General features: G+C 51.4%; 1 protein-coding gene across 2 annotated transcripts in view; it reads left to right on the forward strand.

The window, feature by feature from the left end:
* Window positions 1-8,014: 8,014 nt before the first annotated feature.
* Window positions 8,015-19,274, forward strand: part of NOS2 (nitric oxide synthase 2) — a 33,813-nt gene continuing 22,553 nt past the window's right edge. The window contains exons 1-6 of one of the 2 annotated variants that reach the window (XM_032322279.1): window positions 8,015-8,198; window positions 11,610-11,694; window positions 12,472-12,594; window positions 14,069-14,217; window positions 17,701-17,863; window positions 18,582-18,673. In XM_032322279.1, coding sequence (XP_032178170.1) covers window positions 8,092-8,198; window positions 11,610-11,694; window positions 12,472-12,594; window positions 14,069-14,217; window positions 17,701-17,863; window positions 18,582-18,673 — 719 coding nt within the window. In that variant the 5' untranslated portion in view covers window positions 8,015-8,091. The other variant, XM_032322281.1, reaches the window with a different exon arrangement.

Below are 19,274 nucleotides of genomic sequence, written 5' to 3' on the forward strand. Positions count from 1 at the left end.
GCTGAATCTCTTAACCTCTCTGTGCGTCACCAACCTGACTGCTATTTTTTTAAAAGATATTTATTTATTTATTCGACAGACAGAGATCACAAGTAGGCAGAGAGGCGGGCAGAGAGAGAGGAGGAAGCAGGCTCCCTGCTGAGCAGAGAGCCTGATGCGGGGCTCTATCCCAGGACCCTGGGATCACGACCTGAGCCAAAGGCAGAGGCTTTAACCGACTGAGCCACCCAGGTGCCCCCACCTGACTGCTACTTTTGATTCCCTTCCTTGCTGTTGAACTAAGAGAGTATTGGGATAATGGTGATGGTGCATATATGAAGCATTAGGAATATACTACAAACCACTGACATGTATGCTTGAAAATAGTGGAAAGGGTGATTCCCCCAACCCCCAGGGTGAGTTTTATCCCAATAAAAATTAAATGAATTCAATGTTACAGAGAGAAAGAGAACTGGGAATTTATGATGGGGGCGGGTGCTGACCCTCTGAGGAAGGGCACTCTGGAAGAGAGATCAGGTCACCTGCTTGCTCTTTGTCAAAAGGCAAATTGTTACTCTCTGACCCACAGATTTTTGTTTGGCTGCCTTTTTGTTCCCTAGCGCAGAGCGTTTTCTTGGTTCTCATCCCCTCACGTTACTCTTGGCCGCCGTTGGTGGTGTGAGAAATCAGGCCTGAATAGGCGAGGTGGCTTTTCTGAGGTCACATACCTGCTCAATCATGGGGCTGTCACTGGAACCCAGGACCTTTCAGACCCATCACAGCCACCTCCTCAAAGCCCCTGCTTGGGTCGAACAGTGAGTGATTGCTGGCCCAAGCCCTGCCATGGGCCAAGGACATCATGGGCTTGCACCTGCTGGATGAGAGCAGGCCCCAAGGTGACATGGTAGCCTCGACACTCAGGCTGGTAACAGGAGCAGGATGCAAAGGGACGGGGGACAAATGGCTCCTGTTCTCACCCTGCACCAGGACCTCCAGAGGCCACTCATAGCCTCAGTTAGAGGGAATAGAGCTTAGAGTGAGGCAAACTCCTAATCATCCCTCAAAACCCTGTCCTGGTGTCCTCTCCCCTGCAAACCTTCTCTCAGCAATGTAGACTCAGCTACTTCAACCATGCCATCCCTCTATCACTGCAGGCATCACACTCTACCAGAATTATCCATCATTCTCTCTAAGCTTTGCATTCCTTGAGACCAAGGACTTAGGGTCTTTCCTCAAGCAGATTGGTTTCCCTGAACAGAACCAGCTAAAGCGTGAAAGAAAGATGGCTTTGATATGCTGAAACTCACGGCAGTCTAGTCCTATTTTCCATTCACTCACTCACTCCTGCATTCATTCATTCAACAACGATCTTTGAGCTTCTCTTCATGTCTTTTTTGTGACTCAGTTTATCTTACACAAATTTGATCCATTATAATGCTGCATTTAAGTTGGCATGGGCGGGAAAGAGATGGACAGCTGGCCACAGTGACATGTTAGGATGGTGAGATCGTGGTGAGTGATTCATACCATGCGGGAATACTGTCTTTGAAGTACTTTAATAAGTGGAATTATAAGAAAGGATAATTTTCCATAGAATAAATTATAAAAGAATTGATTCTACCTGCCGTCCTCCTGTAGCTGAAGGGTGAGACCTCAGCAACACCAACATCTGAGCGGTGTCCCTTTGCCAGCAGCTTTCCCTCCCCTCCCCAAACCACAAGCTGAATATTTCAGTGACCTGACTGGAACACTGGCATCACCCAGCCCCACCGGACTTCTGTAACCTGGGCATTTTCCAGCATGTTCCATGCTGTCAGTACTCCCCAGCTTCCTGGACTCCTGCCACCAACTGGAAAACTGAGAGGCTGGACAGGAATTAACCAGAGAATTCCCTGCTGAGGGATAAGAGGACCCAGATGCTGAAAGCCAGGCGAATGTGGCTTAGCTAAATGAAACCTGATTCCATGATGACTCCTGTATCAGACCCCCCGCTCCCCCCGCCCCCCCCGCCCCCCACCCCGGACAAGCTGCTGCCATGAACCTGAAACCAGGAAGCAGTGGGTTTACCAAGGATGCCCTGCACGGAGTGTTGTAACCGTGGGGTCAGGTCACCCACAGGCCAGGAGCCCCAACCATAAATTAGCTAACTGTACACTCAGCCGGGGACACTCCCTTTGGAAACAACAAAAAGGGACCTTTATGCAAAAACGGCTCCCTGGATGACACGGGGTGGGTATAAATACATCTGAGCTGCCAGTGTGCTCATAACTTTGCTGTCAGTTGAGTCTGGGACTCTCAGGCCTCAGAGGACTCAGCATCGCTGGTCTGAGACCTCTCAGCCACCGTTGGTGAGAGGACCGGCTTGGAGGTGGTTCCAAAGGCATCAAGGTCCAAGTCTCTCCTGTGGGCTTGTCCACCCTCTGGTAGAGACAGAGCAGTCAACTGCAGGGTAAGTTGTCTTCATTCTGGGGAATCTTCTGCTTCGAGAGGGTTTTGCTTCTTCCTGTTTGGGAAGGCCCTGAAAACCATGGGAATTTTCTGCCTGCAGAGATAAACGGGCGGAAAGTCTAAGAAATGCCCATGGGAGGTTGGGCCGTTTGAAAAGAGCATCTGGGTCAGATATCTTTCCTGCAAACTTTGCTACATTGCAAGGAAAACCTTTTTGGAAAATTCAGACTGGAGAATGGGGAGGAATCCACTAAGAATTTTTATCCGGATTATCCTTATAAGGGGCACCTCTCCCCTGGCAAACAAATTGTGTGAAGGTGAATATTAATAAGTCCATTTTACAGATGAAGGAATGAGTCTCAGATAAATAAGTTGATCCAGGTCATGTAACTAGTAGAGCCAGGACTTGAACCCAGGTTTGGGGGGCCTCTAAGATTCTTCTATGGGCCACATCACACACTGCCTCCCAGGGCAGAGGGTTTTGCCATTGGGAAGACATGCTGGAGGCAAGCCCAGACCAGCCTGGGCCTCTACTTTGATGTCCCTTTATCGCCTTGTTTAAAGAAGATGGTCTCAAATGTTGAGAGTTGAGTGCATTTTTTTCACAAACAATTCCACAAACAATCTCACAAACAAATACCCTTCTCCCCACCCACCCACCGGATTAAAAAGGCAGCAGACCGTATGGTGGACAACAGTTGTAAAATCTTAAAAGAAAGGCAGCTACAACTTGAGTGTGCTCTCCAATGACAGGTGTAACATGACAGTTGCTAATTAGACTGCTGGGAATGACCTTGCAGGACCAGGCAAAGACATCCACATTTCAACGCAAGTGGGATCCTCTCCAGTCGCCCAGGGTCTCATTAAGGAGGCTCAAAGTGTACATGCTTTGTCCTCATTCAGCTATGGGGTTCTTTCCTTTAGATTGTTACGTGGCTTTGTATTAAAAACTATGTCCATGGACCCCCAAATCCAACCTCCAGATAGGAGCAGAGGTTGTCAGCAGGGATGAAGTGGGTGTGTAAGACTGTGTATGTCAGCTTTTGTACTGATTCTGTAGTAAACTACGCATATGGAGGAGGCTGGCTTCCGCAAACTCTTCTCAACCTTCTGATCCATCTCCTTCCCCTTGGTCAGCCCCACCGGGAAGAACCTCAGAGTTTAAATCCAGACAAGTGGCCAGCTTTGCAAAGCCATAGAGATGGCCTGTCCCTGGCAGTTTCTGTTCAAGGCCAAATCCTTCCGGTTCAACTTGACGGAGGAAACAGACATCAACAACAATGTGGGGAAAGCCAGCCGGGGCCCCTCCAGGTAAGCTTTGGCCTCCTGCCACCTGCTGCTTGTCCACCACGTGCCCCCTCACCCACCTACAGGTTCCCATTCCCTGCTCTGCGCCGCCCACTCAGAATTCCTCTCCCTGCCCTGGCTTCTCACTGGAGATCCGTTCTCACAAGTGACTTCTTGGATGTCCCTTGGAATTTAGTGCAGCCACTCTTTCATGGACACCTCATTGTGCCTCACACTATGTGGAGAAGGAAGGGACATGGTAGAGTCTTGCCCCTCAAGGATTCTGGAGTCTCGTTGTTGGGGGAATTGGGGAGATAGGAAGGGAATACGGACTATCTGACTTGAGAATGGGAGGCAGTGGCGCTCAGTGATTAGAACCAGGGCGGCCTGGCTGACGTTCCTTCTGATTCACTGGTGTGTATGCCTCACAAAGGGTTTGATAATTTGAATATCCATCTGGTGTAGAGTACCAGGGTGTTAGGCGAGGCTTGTGCCGGCTGCAGGAGCTGGCCCTGGGCTTTCACTAGTTGTGTGACCTAAGGCCAGTTAACCCCTCTGATGCTCAGACACATGAGGAGAGCCACGGGACCCTCCTCATAACATGTTGAGGATGAACCGATAATGTGTGTAGAGTGTCCTTAGCAGGGTTGCCCATACATAGCATAACTCAATTAATATGGTCTCTTGTTGTTGACCGGCTGCCCTGAGTTACTGAGTAACTCTGTGCCAAGGTTGTACGGGGCACTTGACCTACATTGCTTCTAACCTGATGCCCACAGCAGCTCTGTGAAGTGCGAGTTATTGTCTCATTTTACACATGTGGAAATAGAACCTCTAGGAGGGGAGTGACTTCCCTCGGGTCACATGATTGGTCATTGATTTCTCACCCACGCCTGCACCCCACCCCCAATCAACCGGCAATAACATGATCCTATGAATCAGAACAAAGCCCCAGTACGCACAGGGCTGCCCCCCAGCCCCACAGCCCCAGAGAAGCTTTTCCTTGGACTCCCGTGGGTAGTAGGGCCACCCTGAGCACACCTGCCAGAAAAGCAGCAAGGTTAAGAGCTCAGGCTTGGAGATAAGTAGGTGGCTTTGCCACTTATTAGCCCTGCGACCTTTGGCAATTCCCCTAGCCGCCGAGCCTCTATTTCCTCATCTGCAAGAAGGGGGTAGGAATGCCTCTTTCCCGGGGTCATAGCAAGAGTTAAATGGGTTTTCACATGTAAGCAACTTTGCCCCGTGCCTGGCAGAGAGGAAATGCTTGATAAATGGCATTGGTTGCAGCTGTTGCTGATCTTGGTGAGCACAGCTTGGGCAAGGATGAGCAATGTGAAAGAGGGTCCCCTCTAAGGGCTTCTCAGAAGTAAGATGGGCTCCGTGGACTTGAAGAGAGGGTAGAATGTTGGGGGTAGGGGGCGTGAAGACAAGTAGCAAAGACATTCCAGGAAGAGGGCTGGGCAAAGACTCAGAGACAGAAGCAAGCGTGACTGCTTGGGGGCCCTCCATAGGAGAGACGAGGCAGGGAGCCACTGCAGATTCTTGAGCAAGGCAGTCCCCGTTTCGGGTATGGCTGGAACTACCAGGCATTCTGCGCTGTGGTGGCCAAGAGACCAAGAAGCGAGAGGGCAGGGTTGGAGAGCCTCTAGGTGTCCCTCTGGCACTTCAGACAACTGCTACACACTCACAGCAGCTTCTTCACTCCTCCCAGGGTCTCAGGAGGTCACCAAATCATGAGTCCTTTCCTTTTCTTCACCTCCCGGCTGCAGCCCTTCACACTGGCTCTGACCTCTCTTACTCCGACTTGACTTCTAGCAAGCCAAGCTCCTGCTCTAGAGTCCACAGTGGCTCCCCATGGCCTGTCACCACACTAAGGCTTGACCGCGGCATTCTGTAGGATCACCCCTCCCAGACGGGGAACCCATCCCACCTGCCCAATTCCCCAGTGCCCGTACACACAGCACATTCTTACCTCCACTCATCCAGACCCACTCAACCCACCTCCCCAACTTTTGAGATCACCCTGAATCCCCCCCACCCCTTTTCTAGCCCCTGCAGTGTGGTTTACAGCCTTTGGCCCTGAATTCCACACTCCTGATAGCGCTGACATTGATTCCTGTCTTGTGGTTTTGGACCATTCAGGAAATCTGAGCTGTAGGTTGACTTGAGGCAAACAGCTGACTTATCTTCTTAAGCTGGGGGGAGCTAGTGGGAGGACTCACACAGGTATTAGAGGTGATAGAGAGAAAATAGCGCACCTTAATTCATTTATCCCTCCAAACAGATCATGAGGAATGAGTTTTTGTTATCCTCTTATGATAGCCAGGAGGACACTGGAGTCTAGAAGATTTAAGTAATTTTCAGGATCTCACAGTTGGCAAATGACAGAGCCAGGAGCCAAACCCAGCATGCTGGCTCATAACAACTATACCAAGCTGCCACTTCGTGGTCCTGGGCATGTCCCAATCCATGAACAATCACTCGCCAAGGGCTACTTACCTGGCAGGGTGCAGGGGCTTTTGGAGATGGCTGTGAGCCCTTCTGCTTAGCAATTAAACAAACAATAAGTTAAGTCATTTACTAACAGTATACACAGCAGCTAAAAATAACAGGGCTTATAAAGTCCTTATTATGGTATCGGTGTTGAGGCAGGAACTATTATTATCCTTACTTTACAAGTTTGAGTGACTTACTTACTCAAGGTGGGCATTCGGGGAGTGGTAGAGCTAAGTAAGGTTTGAACCAAGCCCCAAATCGTAACCTCTATGCTCAGCAGGCTCTCCCTGAGGGCCTACTAAGGGCTGAGGAAGGGAACCAAGAAAAGAGATAGAGTTCCTGCAGTCAAGGAGGGGATGGATGTGGGAAAGGCTTCCTTCCTCTGCTTCCGGCAGGAGTATAGGCAGAACGGGATGTTAAAAGAACTTTCTATATTGGCGCAGAGGAGGGGCAGGCAGAGAGAGAGACACGAGGTTAGAGGACAATGTGGGCGCCCCAGAATCTCTTCTGCAGAGACCGCGGGGGGCCTGGCCTGGCCATAGTGTGGGGAGGAGTCAGGTGGGAGAAGGCCTTGGGGACCAGAGAGGCCCAGCTGGACTGCGATCACACAGTGAGGGGGTGGGGTGGGCTGGGAAGGATGTTCCTGGAAGAGGAAGTAGCAGTACAAAGGGGATTTTATCCTGAAGGCAATGAAGCCAATTAATATATTTTTTTTTTTAAAAAAAGAATTTTCAAATCTGTTCAGATGTCATAAGACCAAGAACCTATTATATGGGACTCATGATTCTCTCTTTTATGTAAACAAATGATTAGGAAGTGAGCATGGTGGGTGTGTGTTTTAGAGACGAAGGCAACTGTGGGAACATCCAGGTGGAGATACATAGCATTCGCAGCAAAGTTGAGCTGAGTGTTGCTAGCTGGGCTGCAACTGCCTCTCTCATTCCATTTTAATTTGGGTTTGGGATTAAATATTTTGGAGTCCTTGCAGAAGACCCCCCCCCCCCCGTACTTTGAGGTTGAGGGCTGCTGCTCTGTCCCTGCCTGGACCCTAGAAGTTATCCTAGACCTAACTAGGTCTAGTTATCCTAGACCTAGAAGTTATCCTGGACCCTAGAAGTGTTGGGAACACCTCACAGGTGGAGTAAGGTCAGGAGGAACGGCTCCTTTAGGTAGCAAAGACCAGGACCCCAGAGGGGTCCACCACCACCAGCAGCCCACAATGCCTCCCACTAAACGTCAGCCCCAGCCGTGCTTCCTTTGGCTACCTTCCTGGAATTACATTGAACACTAAGAAGAGAAATAGCACGCTCTTGGGGGCAGCCCTGTGAGATAAGAGAGCTTGAGCTGTGGCCTGGGGGGGCTGCTGTGTGGTCTCAGGCAAGATCCTTAACCTCTCTGGGACCCCAGCTGGCTTCTCAATCAGGAGGAAATAATACAGAACTGCCTTTTGGACTGGAATTCATAAAGGGTGGATGAGATAACAAGAAAGTTTGCTTTCTAAACTCGAAGCGCCGTAGAGTGGGAATCATTATGATAAACCCTGCTGTTGTTTCACGAGGAATAAAGAAAGCGGAGGCTGGCCGCGCAGGCCCGTGATCTTGGCCCAGAGAGGCCAGGGGCGTCCTGAACGCCGACCTCCTTGAGGACGCCGGCGGGTGTAGTGGGCCGGGGACACAGCCGGGAAAGTGGAGGCGCGGGCCAACTATCCGGCCCTGGACCAAGCGCCGGGTAAAGCCGGGAGTCGCCACACCCGCCCCCCGCCCCCGCCCCCCCCCCCAGTCCGCTCCGCCCCCGGGCTGGGGCTGCGGGGTTCCCGCCGTGATAAAGGAGCCCCGGCGGCGCTGGGCAAGGCGGTTTGCGAGCTGCGCCCGTGCTGGGGCCATGCGCGAGGGGCTGGGCGCTGCGTGCGAGGCCGTCCGGCCCGGGCTCTGCCGGCTTCTCCGCCGGATCCTGCGGCCGCAGCCCGCCTGCGGGACCCGCCGAGCCAGGTACTCCCGCCGGGCCGGGTTCGCCCAGGGAGGGTGGCGGGCGGCTCCGCGCCGGGACCTGTCTCGAACCCGGGCGCTCGGCCCAGACCCGCTGCGTGCCTCGGGTTTCCGTCCAAGTATGAGGGTTGGAATGTTCGCCCCCGTAAGATTCCGATGCGGATTTACTTAAATCAAGTGTTTTCCTCGTTTAGAACGCTTTGGAGGTTGCAGTTCAGTAGCCACAAACGACCCAGGGAAGCTCCGCGTGCTCCCCAGAGAGGCGTCTACGCGGGCAGGAGTAGGAATTGGGGATGTTTCAGCGTTTGGGAACTTTCTGGATGTTTCAGCACTAGGGACTGCTGCATGCTTTAGGACAGATAGGATGAAGAGAGCAAAGAGGTTCTTGTTTTACGAATTAGACCCATTTCACAGAGTGGCCCACCCCCCACCCCGTGTATGCAGTGGCGGTCGCCAGGAGTGGAAACTGCAAGGGAAGTCAGGACCCCCGTTACCCCAAACGACCCACAGAAGGCAGCGTCGACCTTAACCATTCTCAGTCACTCGGAGGATTCCTGCTGATGGCAGATTCTTAACGGTCCGTGGCTCCCTCGAAGGATCTAACAGGGCTGAGCATAGCTGTGGGTTTAACCAAATTGCAGGAGCACGTGGATAGACTGCGCAGTAATTCGGCTACAAGTACTCAGATCTTTAGTACGCTCACCTGGCTTCCAGCTACCCGGTCTCCCAACAGCAAGCCCAAAGAAATTAGCTACCTTTAGTGGGGAGGGGGAGGACGGTGACTTGGCATAGTTTTGTTTATTAGTTTTGCAAATTAAAAAAAAAAAAAAAAGATTCCTAGTTATGAAGGAATGCATGGTTATAGTTAAAGTTGGAAAATGCAGAAAACTATAAAGGAAAATTCAGATCGATGCTGTCATTTAATGCTAGTCACTGTTAATTAATATTTACTGGCATCTTCCCCAGGTGTTTTTCTATGCTTGGGCGCGCACAGACACACACACCGAGCATCAGACCATATACACAGTTTGAGGCATTATTTATAATAGTGGAGAAGCTGGGCACAACCTAAATTATGCAGCCATAGGCAATGTGAACAGGTGGACTATGGACCCCTCCGTAGAGTGGATTTTTTAAAATTTTTATTTATTTATTTGAGAGCGAGAGATCACAAGTAGGCAGGGAGGCAGGCTTCCTGCTGAGCAGAGAGTCCGATGCAGGTCTCGATCCCAGGACCCTGAGATCATGACCTGGGCCAAAGGCAGAGGCTTAGCCCACTGAGCCACCCAGGCGCCCCTAGAGTGGATTTTCAGGTAGTTTTTCGATATTTGGGAGCAGCAGTTAGGTGAAGTATAGAAAGAGAGCGTTTCCCCGTCTAAACGTTACTGTGGACCAGTACGCTTCTCAAATTCTCCAGTCCTGTGGCCACAAGTAAGTAGAAGGAAGCAAGAACGAGCAGGGGAGAGAAGGGGGTGAGCAGTGATGGCAAAAGATCGAGAAGAGCAGGGAGGCATTGCCTCATTGAGGACCCCAGGCTCAAAGTGTCTTCTGATTTAAGGAGCCTGGTGACGATCGCTCAGCCGTGGCTTACCTGTTCTGACTGTACAGACTACCCTATTTTGGATTTTTTTTCTGGTGGGGCCCCCAGTTTGGATCAGTAGCTTGATGGTAGTGGGTCGCATGGAAGGCTCTTTATAAGGCTGTTGAATCAATCACTCCATTCAGGTAGAAGTTGTGTTCTGATACATACTTACGTTCTCTTAAAGAGACACTCTCTCTTTATAGCTATAAATCACGTGGTGCTACTATCTAATGTATGTATATTATAACATTATATAATGTTAATTGAAATATACAGTCATTACTTTTCCCAATAATTAAAGTAATACATACTCATTCTTCATATTCCAACACATTACAAATAGGTATAAAGTGGAAAAATGAGAGGGTGCCTGGGTGGCTCAATGGGTTAAGCTCAGTCGGTTAAGCTGTCTTTAGCTCAGGTCATGATCCCGGGGTCCTGGAATTGAGCCCCGCATCCGGCTCCTTGCTCGACAGGGAGCCTGCTTCTCCCTCTGCCTGCTTCTCCCCCATGCTTGTGCGAACTCTCTCTCACTTTCTGACATAATAATTTTTAAAAGTGGAAAATGAGAGATCCTTATAATACTTTCTGACTTCCTTTCCCCTTGGACATGTGCACACACATATGCCCACCCCGGAAAATAGCCAAAAGGACACAGAACACAGTAAGATTTCATCCTGTGCCCCCAGAGTGTGATTCACCCCAGGAGGAGGCGTGTGTGGGGTGCGACTCTTGGGTGCTCACATGTAAGGGGCCCAGAGAGGTCACATGCCTTCTGTTCCCTGCAGCATTTGCCAGGAGAGCAAACCTGGAATTCCAAACCAGAGACAGTGGTTTCTGAGTGATTTCAGACTCCTAGGGCCTTTTCATCTTCCAAGAACAGCCAAAGTTCTTTGTATCTGTCATTTTAAGGGGCGCCTGGGTGGCTCAGTTGGTTAAGTGTCTGCCTTTGGCTCAGGTCATGATCCCAGAGATCAAACCCCACGTTGGGCTTCTCAGTGGGAAGCCTGCTTCTCCCTCTCCCTCTGCTGCTCCCCCTGCTTGTGTTCTCTCTTCTCTGTCAAATAAATAAAATCTTTAAAAAAGAAAAGAAAAGAAAAACAAGCAACATATTTTTTAAAAGAGTCCTTGACGTCCAGATACCCTTACTGAGACATCTTTGGATGACATGATGTCTCAGGTTGGCTTTGAAATGATAGCAGACACCGGGAGAGTAGAGTTCAAACAAGATTGGCAACTGGGTGGGGTTGAATCTGGGTGAAGGGCTCCTGGGGATTTATTGCATTTTTTTCTTCTTATGTATGCTTAACATTTACCATAAATGCTTAACATTTACCATAAAATAAAATTATGTTACCATAATAACAACTTAGGATAAATAAATAAACCCAGATAAATCAGGGGCTTTACATTAAAAAAGCCCAATTCCCACCCCCCCCCCCCGACAAGTGGGTCGTGGCAGTGCTGCTGGCCTGGGAGGACAGGGTGGAAAGGAGCCATTCCCTGGACACTCCGTGTCATCCCACATTGGTACTCAGAGCTTCTGTGGGTCACCATTCGGGCAGGCAGCTTTGGCTTAGCTCCCTGCTTTATAGCGGGAAGGCAAGAGAAGAGGAGGGGCAGGGAGGTTGATGATGACGGGGAGACTGGGTCTGACCAGCTGCCTCCCCCACCACGTGCTCTCCTCTTCCTGACCAGCAGCTGAGAAATTCACTCCCACCCTCTGAGCCTCGGTTCCCCCATCCGTCAAATGAGGGCTTAGCAGTGGGGGCCTCCAAGATCCCTCTCTGCCCTTAGTATCCCTATCTCATGCTGGCTGTTTCCTTTTACAGTCTAGTGACACAGGATGACCCCAAGTGTCACAGCCTCGGCAAGCACCGGAATGAGTCCCCCCAGTCCCTCACAGGGACAGTAAAGGTCAGTGAGTCACACGGGTGTGGGAAGCCTCTTCCTCCCTCGCCCAGACGGATGCAGGTTGAGCAGCCTGGTGGATGCTGGGATCTGGGCAGTGAGGAGGGACCCGCAGGGGCACAGGTAGGGGTGAGGAAGGGCCTTGGGAGAGTGGGATGATCCCTGGTGGGCAGGAATAGTGGCCCCCATGGTGCTCTGGCCCCGGATCACTTGCCAGTGTGGGCCGACAGGCATGGATGGAAGGCGACCATTCATGGAGCCAGCAGTGGGACACCCCAGTGTGATTCCAGACTCAGCGGCTGAGCCCCAGTCCCAGCCTCTAGCCCACAGGGTCCATCTTTCCGAAGAGCTTTGGACCTTAGCCTAACAGACAGGTGGGCAGAGAAATGGGTGAAGATATTTTCCATATTCTTAAATAACTCCAGGGAAGGCAGTGGTATATTCTTCCTTGCCTCCATTTCTGTTCTCTGCAGTACTGGCTGGGACAGTCGTCTCCCTTGCATCTAACCTCAGTCCCTCCTGTTGCAATTCCACCGAGGGAGCATTTGGCAGGGTCTTGGGTGAGGAGAGAAGCCTGGCCCGCAGCCCAGGCACCTGGAACTCTTAGCAGGCACTGGCCCAGATGGCCAGGCTGCCGGGAAAGGAGGAGGGACACAGACCCACATCCTGACCCGGGTCCTCACCCATAGGCCCCCACCCCAAGCCAAAGTAGGGCCCAGGGGAGACCTGTGGGGCCCCGGGGTAAAGGCATTTGTAAATTGTTGGTGTTTTCCCCCACCTTAGACGTCTCCAGAAACCCTGGTCAAGCCGGATAGGCCCCCGTCGGCCTGCCCTCCGCATGTGAGGATCAAAAACTGGGGCAGCGGAATGACTTTCCAAGACACACTCCACCACAAGGCCAAAGGGGTGAGAAGTCCGGGGCTCAGAGAGAACCACCCTTGTCCCAAGGTGGGGAACCCATTTGGGCCTTTGGTAGATCAAGTGGATGTTCCCCTGGGCAAACCAGACAATTATCTGGTTGATCACAGGGTGCTGGGAACAGAGGCCAGTGGTATGTACAAATCACAGGACATAGATGATGCCAGCCACCTGGTAGTCCCCTGATAGATGCTGGATTGTCCAGGAGATGGGATAAAGGGTCACAGGAAGAAATTCAGTCTTTTGTAGAGGTACCGCATAGTAACAGGGAGGGTTTTTCCTTCCTTCCTTCCTTCCTTCCTCCCTCTTGTTTTTTTCTTTCTTAAGATTTTATATATTCATTTGACAGAGAGAGCAAGCACACAAACGGGTGCAACAGAGGGAGAGGTAGAAGCAGACTCCCCACTGAGCAGGGAGCCCCATGCTGGGCTCCATCCCAGGACCCTGGGATCATGACCTGTGCTGAAGGCAGATGCCTAACCGACTGAGCCACCTGGGCACCCCCCGGGGAGAATTTTCTAACAGAACTGCCCAGGGGTTCCTGGGTGTCTCAATGGGTTAAAGCCTCTGCCTTCAGCTCAGGTCATGACCTCGGGGTCCTGGGATCGAGCCCCGCATCGGGCTCTCTGCTCAGCAGGGAGCCTGCTTCCTCCTCTTTCTCTGCCTGCCTCTCTGCCTACTTGTGATCTCTCTCTGTCAAATAAATAAATAAAATTTAAAAAAAAAAAAAAGAACTGCCCAAAGCTGGACTGAGCTACATCAGAAGATAGTGAGTTCCCTGTCATTAGAAGGATTCAAGTGCTTTTTGATAGGGAGATTGGAGAAGAATTCAAGCAGTTAGTGAGTACTTGGAGTAAGTGTTCAAGGCTCCTTCTCCTAAGTTTCTTATTCTAACTATAGAATGCATTCTGATTGTAAAAAAGAAAGTCATTGTAAATTTCAAGACCTTGAAAGTGGAAAGATTTCCCATACCTTCCAGAAATTACTACAGTTAACCTTAGGGTGTACCTCCTTCCAGCATTTTTTCTGTGCCCTCCTCGGACTTCAGGATTTGTATCCTCTCCTTTTGGTTCATTTTGGCTGAATACCAAGTGTGTTCCCAGGAGCCACATCAGCCTCTCTAAATGAGAAGATAGTTGAGATATTCCCAGGGATCAAGCCGTTGACTTGGCCCTGGGTCTGCGTCTGGCCGGGGGAGCAGGGTCAGAGACTGAGCCCAAGGTGGTAGGAATCACCCCAGCTTACACCTACTTGGTCAGCCAGTAGAGGAAAGGAGATGTGTGTGGCAAGAAAGCTTGGTGGACCCCAAGGAGGAGGTGCCACAGGGGTGGAGAAGGGCAGCAGGAAGCTGGAGAAGCTGGAGTGGGAGGTGGCCAGGAGAGTGGGTCTGGAAGGAGGACCCTTGTCAACACCTTCCTGAGGGGCCAAGCAACCCCCTCACCATCTACCTCTCTCTTTCCAGGAGCTTGCTTGCAAGTCCAAGTCTTGTCTGGGAGCCATCATGAACCCCAAAAGCTTAACCAGAGGACCCAGGGACAAGCCTACCCCCCCAGATGAGCTTCTACCTCAAGCTATTGAATTTGTCAACCAGTATTACAATTCCTTCAAAGAGTAAGTCTCACCTGGGCTGGATCGCTACAGACCTCTTTCCCCAAGCTCTCCCGTGTTCAGTCATTTCCCTCTGACTCCAGGTCCTTTCCCTTTCCAGAGTCATAGGGGAGCCAGGGCTCAAGCACAGTTTTCCAAGGGGAAAGACCCCAGAGTCGGTTCTTGTAATCGTAAGCAAGAGAGGCATAGCAATGGTGGTTAAAGTGTGGGCCAGGAGAGTAACTGTTTGACCTTGAATCCTGGCTGTGCCGGTAACCAGCCCTGGATCCTTGAGGAAGCCAGTTCACCCTCTCTACACATCAACTTCCTCATCTGTAAAAATGGGGTGAGAGTAGAGCCCAGCTTTGAACAGGGTAACTTTGACGATGAGCTGATACACGCTCTTCTAATAGGAAATGTTGGAGAGAGAAAGGACTTTTGGGATCACTTGGTCAGACCTTCGCCAGGGGTGAACAGGGAAGCCCAGTCCCAGCTAGAAGCCATATGCCATCTGACCTGGAGAGGGCAAGTCCTACTCTTTGCACTGAACTCTGTGGGGGTCTATATTTCTAGGTTTCATAGAATACATGATTATTAATGTAAAGCCCACTAATAACTTTAGTATAAAAATATATAAAGGGATTGTAAGACAGAATGGCTGAGGGAATGCATTTGCTGTTTTATGGGCCAGGAGGGGAGTATGGTTTTTACGGTGTAGGCCACACAGCTCTTTACTGCATGAAATGAATCACAGAAATGCACCTGGGCCCACTCGCACCCTATGGTGGAAAGAGTGGGTCCTGGTAATACCATGTCTCCTCTTCTATGATCCTGCAATGTCTGAGCAGGTAAGGGGCCTTGAGCTTCTGAAAAGTGCCCTAATCTTCCAGGGCCGCCGATTTCAACCCTGGCTGTGCCTAGAGTCACCTGAGGACTTTGCAAAATGCTCATGCAGGGTACCCTGGTCCAAGGACATCAGGATCTCAAGAATCGGGGACAAAGCAGAGCTCTGTGTTTTCTAAAAGCTCGTTCGGCGATTCACCTACAGAGCTGGGTTGAGTAACCCATTGAGGGTTGTCTACCATGTGTGCTGAGAAGCCACAAACTTTATAGGAGTGCTTTGTGCCTTGGAGGTTCAAGATCCTCGGGCTGTCGGCTCTGCCAATAACCAGTGAGCCTCTCAGGGTCTAGGAGGTCTCCTGATGGGCCTCACTGGGCCAGCGTATCAGCACTGACATTCACTGGGCACTAAGTGTGTTCTGTTCCCTGCGTAAGTGTTTTATAAGCAATGCTCACCACAACTCTGAAAGGAGTACCCCCCCTCCCATTTTATAGACACCAGTAGGAATTTCCATTTTATAGGAACGAAAGCCCACGGAGGAAATAATTTGCTTGAAGTCAGATGTTTCAGAGTCCCACAGCTGGGATGTAAACCCAGGCCAATTGGCACCAGAGCCCCTGCTTTTAACATGTGTTCTGGCATCCAGCTCTTTGACCTTAAAGGTTCCAACTTCATGCTGGACCTGGGAGGTCCTGCTGGCGTTTAGAAGGCACTGGGTAGGTGCTAGCCCTGGGAAGCCACCGGGTTGCTCCTGGAGGTTTCAAAGAAACCCACTTGTTTCTCACAGACTGAAGGTCTGTTTCTCAGTCTCAAGTCCATACCTCGAACCTGTTAAGAGGTCCTGGGGGGTGTGACAGACCAATGGCAGTCCATTCCCACGATCACACAAGCAGCCAGGGTCACAGACAGCTGGCAGGTTCGGTCTTTAGCAAATGAAGGATTGTATAGTTAGAAACTGTAACTTGCTCAATGTTCTGTTCAGATCTATTCACTGATGTCAAAAGCTACACTCTTTTTTTTTTCAGAACTCATAGGCATCATAGCATCTGAAATGCAACTCTATATGAAAACAGTAGTAAAATGCAAAACTCTAAAGGAATAGGGGGGAAATGTAAAAAAGAACCCTTTCTTACCTAGTCACATACTAACACCAGGGAGTGGGCTCAAGGTGTCCGTGATTTGGTGATTGCTACACTCTCCGTGCCCAGACGCCGAGCAGGGAGTCTTGCTAGAAGCTTTGTGTGGGGAGGGGGGCTCCCAGTGTGACCACCTCAACCTCACCCAGCACGTCCTGATGCCAGGGGTGTTCTTGCCGATAAGGAACCCCAAATGTTTTGTGTCTGAGCTTTCTTCTTTGGTCAAGGAAGAGCTGTCAAGACACTCTTCATCCATAGAAAAGGCCATTCTGTTCTGAGTTATCCTCTCTCTAAATCAGGAGTTCATTCCTTAAATCGTTCTGTTTGTTGCCATTTCAAATTGTCTTTGGTGTTGATTGGAAAGTTCAAGGTTGCTGTGTGTGTGTGGTTTTTTTTTTTTTTTAAAGATTTTATTTATTTGACAGAGAGAAATCACAAGTAGACGGAGAGGCAGGCAGAGAGAGAGAGAGAGGGAAGCAGGCTCCCTGCTGAGCAGAGAGCCCGATGCGGGACTCGATCCCAAGACCCTGAGATCATGACCTGAGCGGAGGGCAGCGGCTTAACCCAATGAGCCACCCAGGCGCCCATAGAAATCGCCCCCGGGAGTGCTGGCTGAGGAGGCCGGAGGTTGAGAAACAGTACATTCAAGGGTTGCCTGCGAGGTTGGACCATTCCGTGGAGGGTTCCTGCCTGAGTCGGCCCTGGGGCCCTGCAGGCTGGGTCCTGAGCCCCCGTCCCTGTTCAGAGAAGCGTAGGCAGGCCCTCAACCTCTCCTCAATTGCAATCCCCCCAGGGGCAGAAGGTGGAAGGTTAAGAGCCAGGGCTTGGCATCAGGGCAATGGGAACCTGAGCCCTACCTGCTCTTTATCACACTTACGTTCTGGGGCCTGTCCTTCACCTGCCCTGCAGGGCCTTCCTACACCGGACTATAAAGTGGACAAAAAAACCACCTCCCTCACAGACTCAGTGAGACCCCAACTGTGAGCTGCATCGCCCAGTACCTGGCTCAGAATGAGTTCTCGGTACACAGGAGCCGACATGGGAGGGACAGCTCATCTCTGGACCACGGGAGGTGGCCAGGAGGAGGGAGGTGGCTGTGACTTGACTTGATGGGTCCTTCTCCAGTCTTGCAAGTGTCTGAGGCTTGTACTCCTTGCTGATGCTTGCCAAGCTGAGATGAATGGGATTGGAGGAAAAGCGCCCGACAACAAGGGTGTCCGTGGGATCAAGAGCATCGGGTAACCAGCAGGAGCCAGTGGAGAAATGAAAATAATGTTCCCTGTTCCAAAATGAGGACGAATCTCAAGACAGGGACAGCAGAGCTTTAAGCCAAGCCTGGGGCCCTTCTGAGGCCAGGTTCCGGGGTCCCACACCTGTGAAGCTGGCCCCAGAGGGGGATGGTCTCCCTGAGGGACATCTTGCCCTCCTGGTCCCCAAGCTCAGTTCCTGCTTCTGTGGATTGAATGAACCCCCCACCCCCATCTAAGGCCATCTCATTGTTGATCTTCCTGCTGTCTTCCTGTCCCCCAGGGCAAAAATAGAGGAACATCTGGCCAGGGTGGAAGCAGTAACAAAGGAGATAGAAACAACAGGAACCTATCAGCTGACGGGGGATGAGCTCATCTTCGCTGCCAAGCAGGCCTGGCGCAACGCTCCCCGCTGCATCGGGAGGATCCAGTGGTCCAACCTGCAGGTGGGCTTCCCCAGGCCCGGGCAGGGGCGGAAACTGGGAGGCGTTGTGCACAGCAGCCGGGCGAGGCTCCCCCGTTCTCTCTTCACGTTGGTGAACATGAAATGGGGACTCATAGGGCTCCCCCTGGAAGTCTAGGATCTGATGGCAGGACAGGATTTCTAGCGGGTCTTTGGTTTCCTGTTAAACCCAGACGTAAAACCGAATGAGCTGTTGAGACCCTGGTGCTGCGAGAGAGGGCTGTTTGAGTCCTCGGCTCCCAGGAGACGCTGTCTTTATCCTGGCCTCCTTCATTGCTGGATAATATGGAAATTGCTTGGACAGGGAAATGGATGAGAAATGCCAGTGAAACCAACACGGGTTGAAAGAAAATGCTGGGAGCCCAGTGTGCTGATGTTCTAAAGGGAGTAGGCTCAGGCTGTGGCAGTCCCCATTCACATGCCCAAAAGTCTGGTTTTCTTGGGATTTGGGTTTTGATAGGGTCTTCCGAGAGGAGTTGCCTGGGCTCCCCCAGGAAAGCAGGAGAAAGGCGGGATGGGGCAGCCCTGAGATGGAAGGTGTTGATGCAGAGAAAGAAGAGAATGTTCGTCTTTGTTTGGTGCTTGGGTGGTGGTGGGGTGTGCGGGCCACTCCCCCGTTCCCTCATAACTTCGCTTCTGATCAACCCCGGACCTCTGTCCTCATGGTCCTTGATGGTGTGTGCTGGGTGGGCCAAACGCAGGTCTTTGACGCCCGGAGCTGTTCCACTGCCAAGGAAATGTTCGAGCACATCTGCAGACACCTGCGTTATGCCACCAACAATGGCAACATCAGGTGAGTTCCCTTTCCTGGGGCTGCAGCTGGGGCCCACCCTGCCCCAGAGTCTGAGCCAAAGGATGCGGACAGGTTTAGGGAAGGCTTCTCCAGGAGAAGCCAGGGAGAAAGAGAAAGGAGCAAGATGCAGGCTTCTTGGGCAAGCCTCCGTGAACTTAACCCCTCTTCCTAGCCCATGCCCTTGACTTCTTTCTGACTTGGAACCATTTGGAGGGGGCGGGGGACCTTTGAGAAGCAACATTATCACTGCTCAAGGTCAGGCTCCCCACTTTTTAGAAGGGATGAGAGGTTGGTTTTGCAGCTCAAGGCTCCAATGTGTCATTTTTCCCAAGACTGGGAGTCACCCTTCATCAGTACGCGTTCCCCTCTCCTAACCTTACCTTCTCCTACCCTCAGCCAAAGAGGTCCAGGGCTGATGGACTGAACAGCCTGTTCGGCCATTCATTCATTTTTCTGTTTGGCAAACAGCGCCCTTATAATGGGGACCTAACCCGTGACTAGGCATGGCAGTGGGGTGGGGACAGTGCAGAGGTGACTAAGGCCAAGGACCCTGCCCCAGCCCACTGTGCACCTGTTCCCGGTGCTAGACAAGCGTCCCACT

The sequence above is a fragment of the Mustela erminea genome, chromosome 18 (genome assembly GCF_009829155.1).
Source record: "Mustela erminea isolate mMusErm1 chromosome 18, mMusErm1.Pri, whole genome shotgun sequence".
Taxonomy (NCBI): domain Eukaryota; kingdom Metazoa; phylum Chordata; class Mammalia; order Carnivora; family Mustelidae; genus Mustela; species Mustela erminea.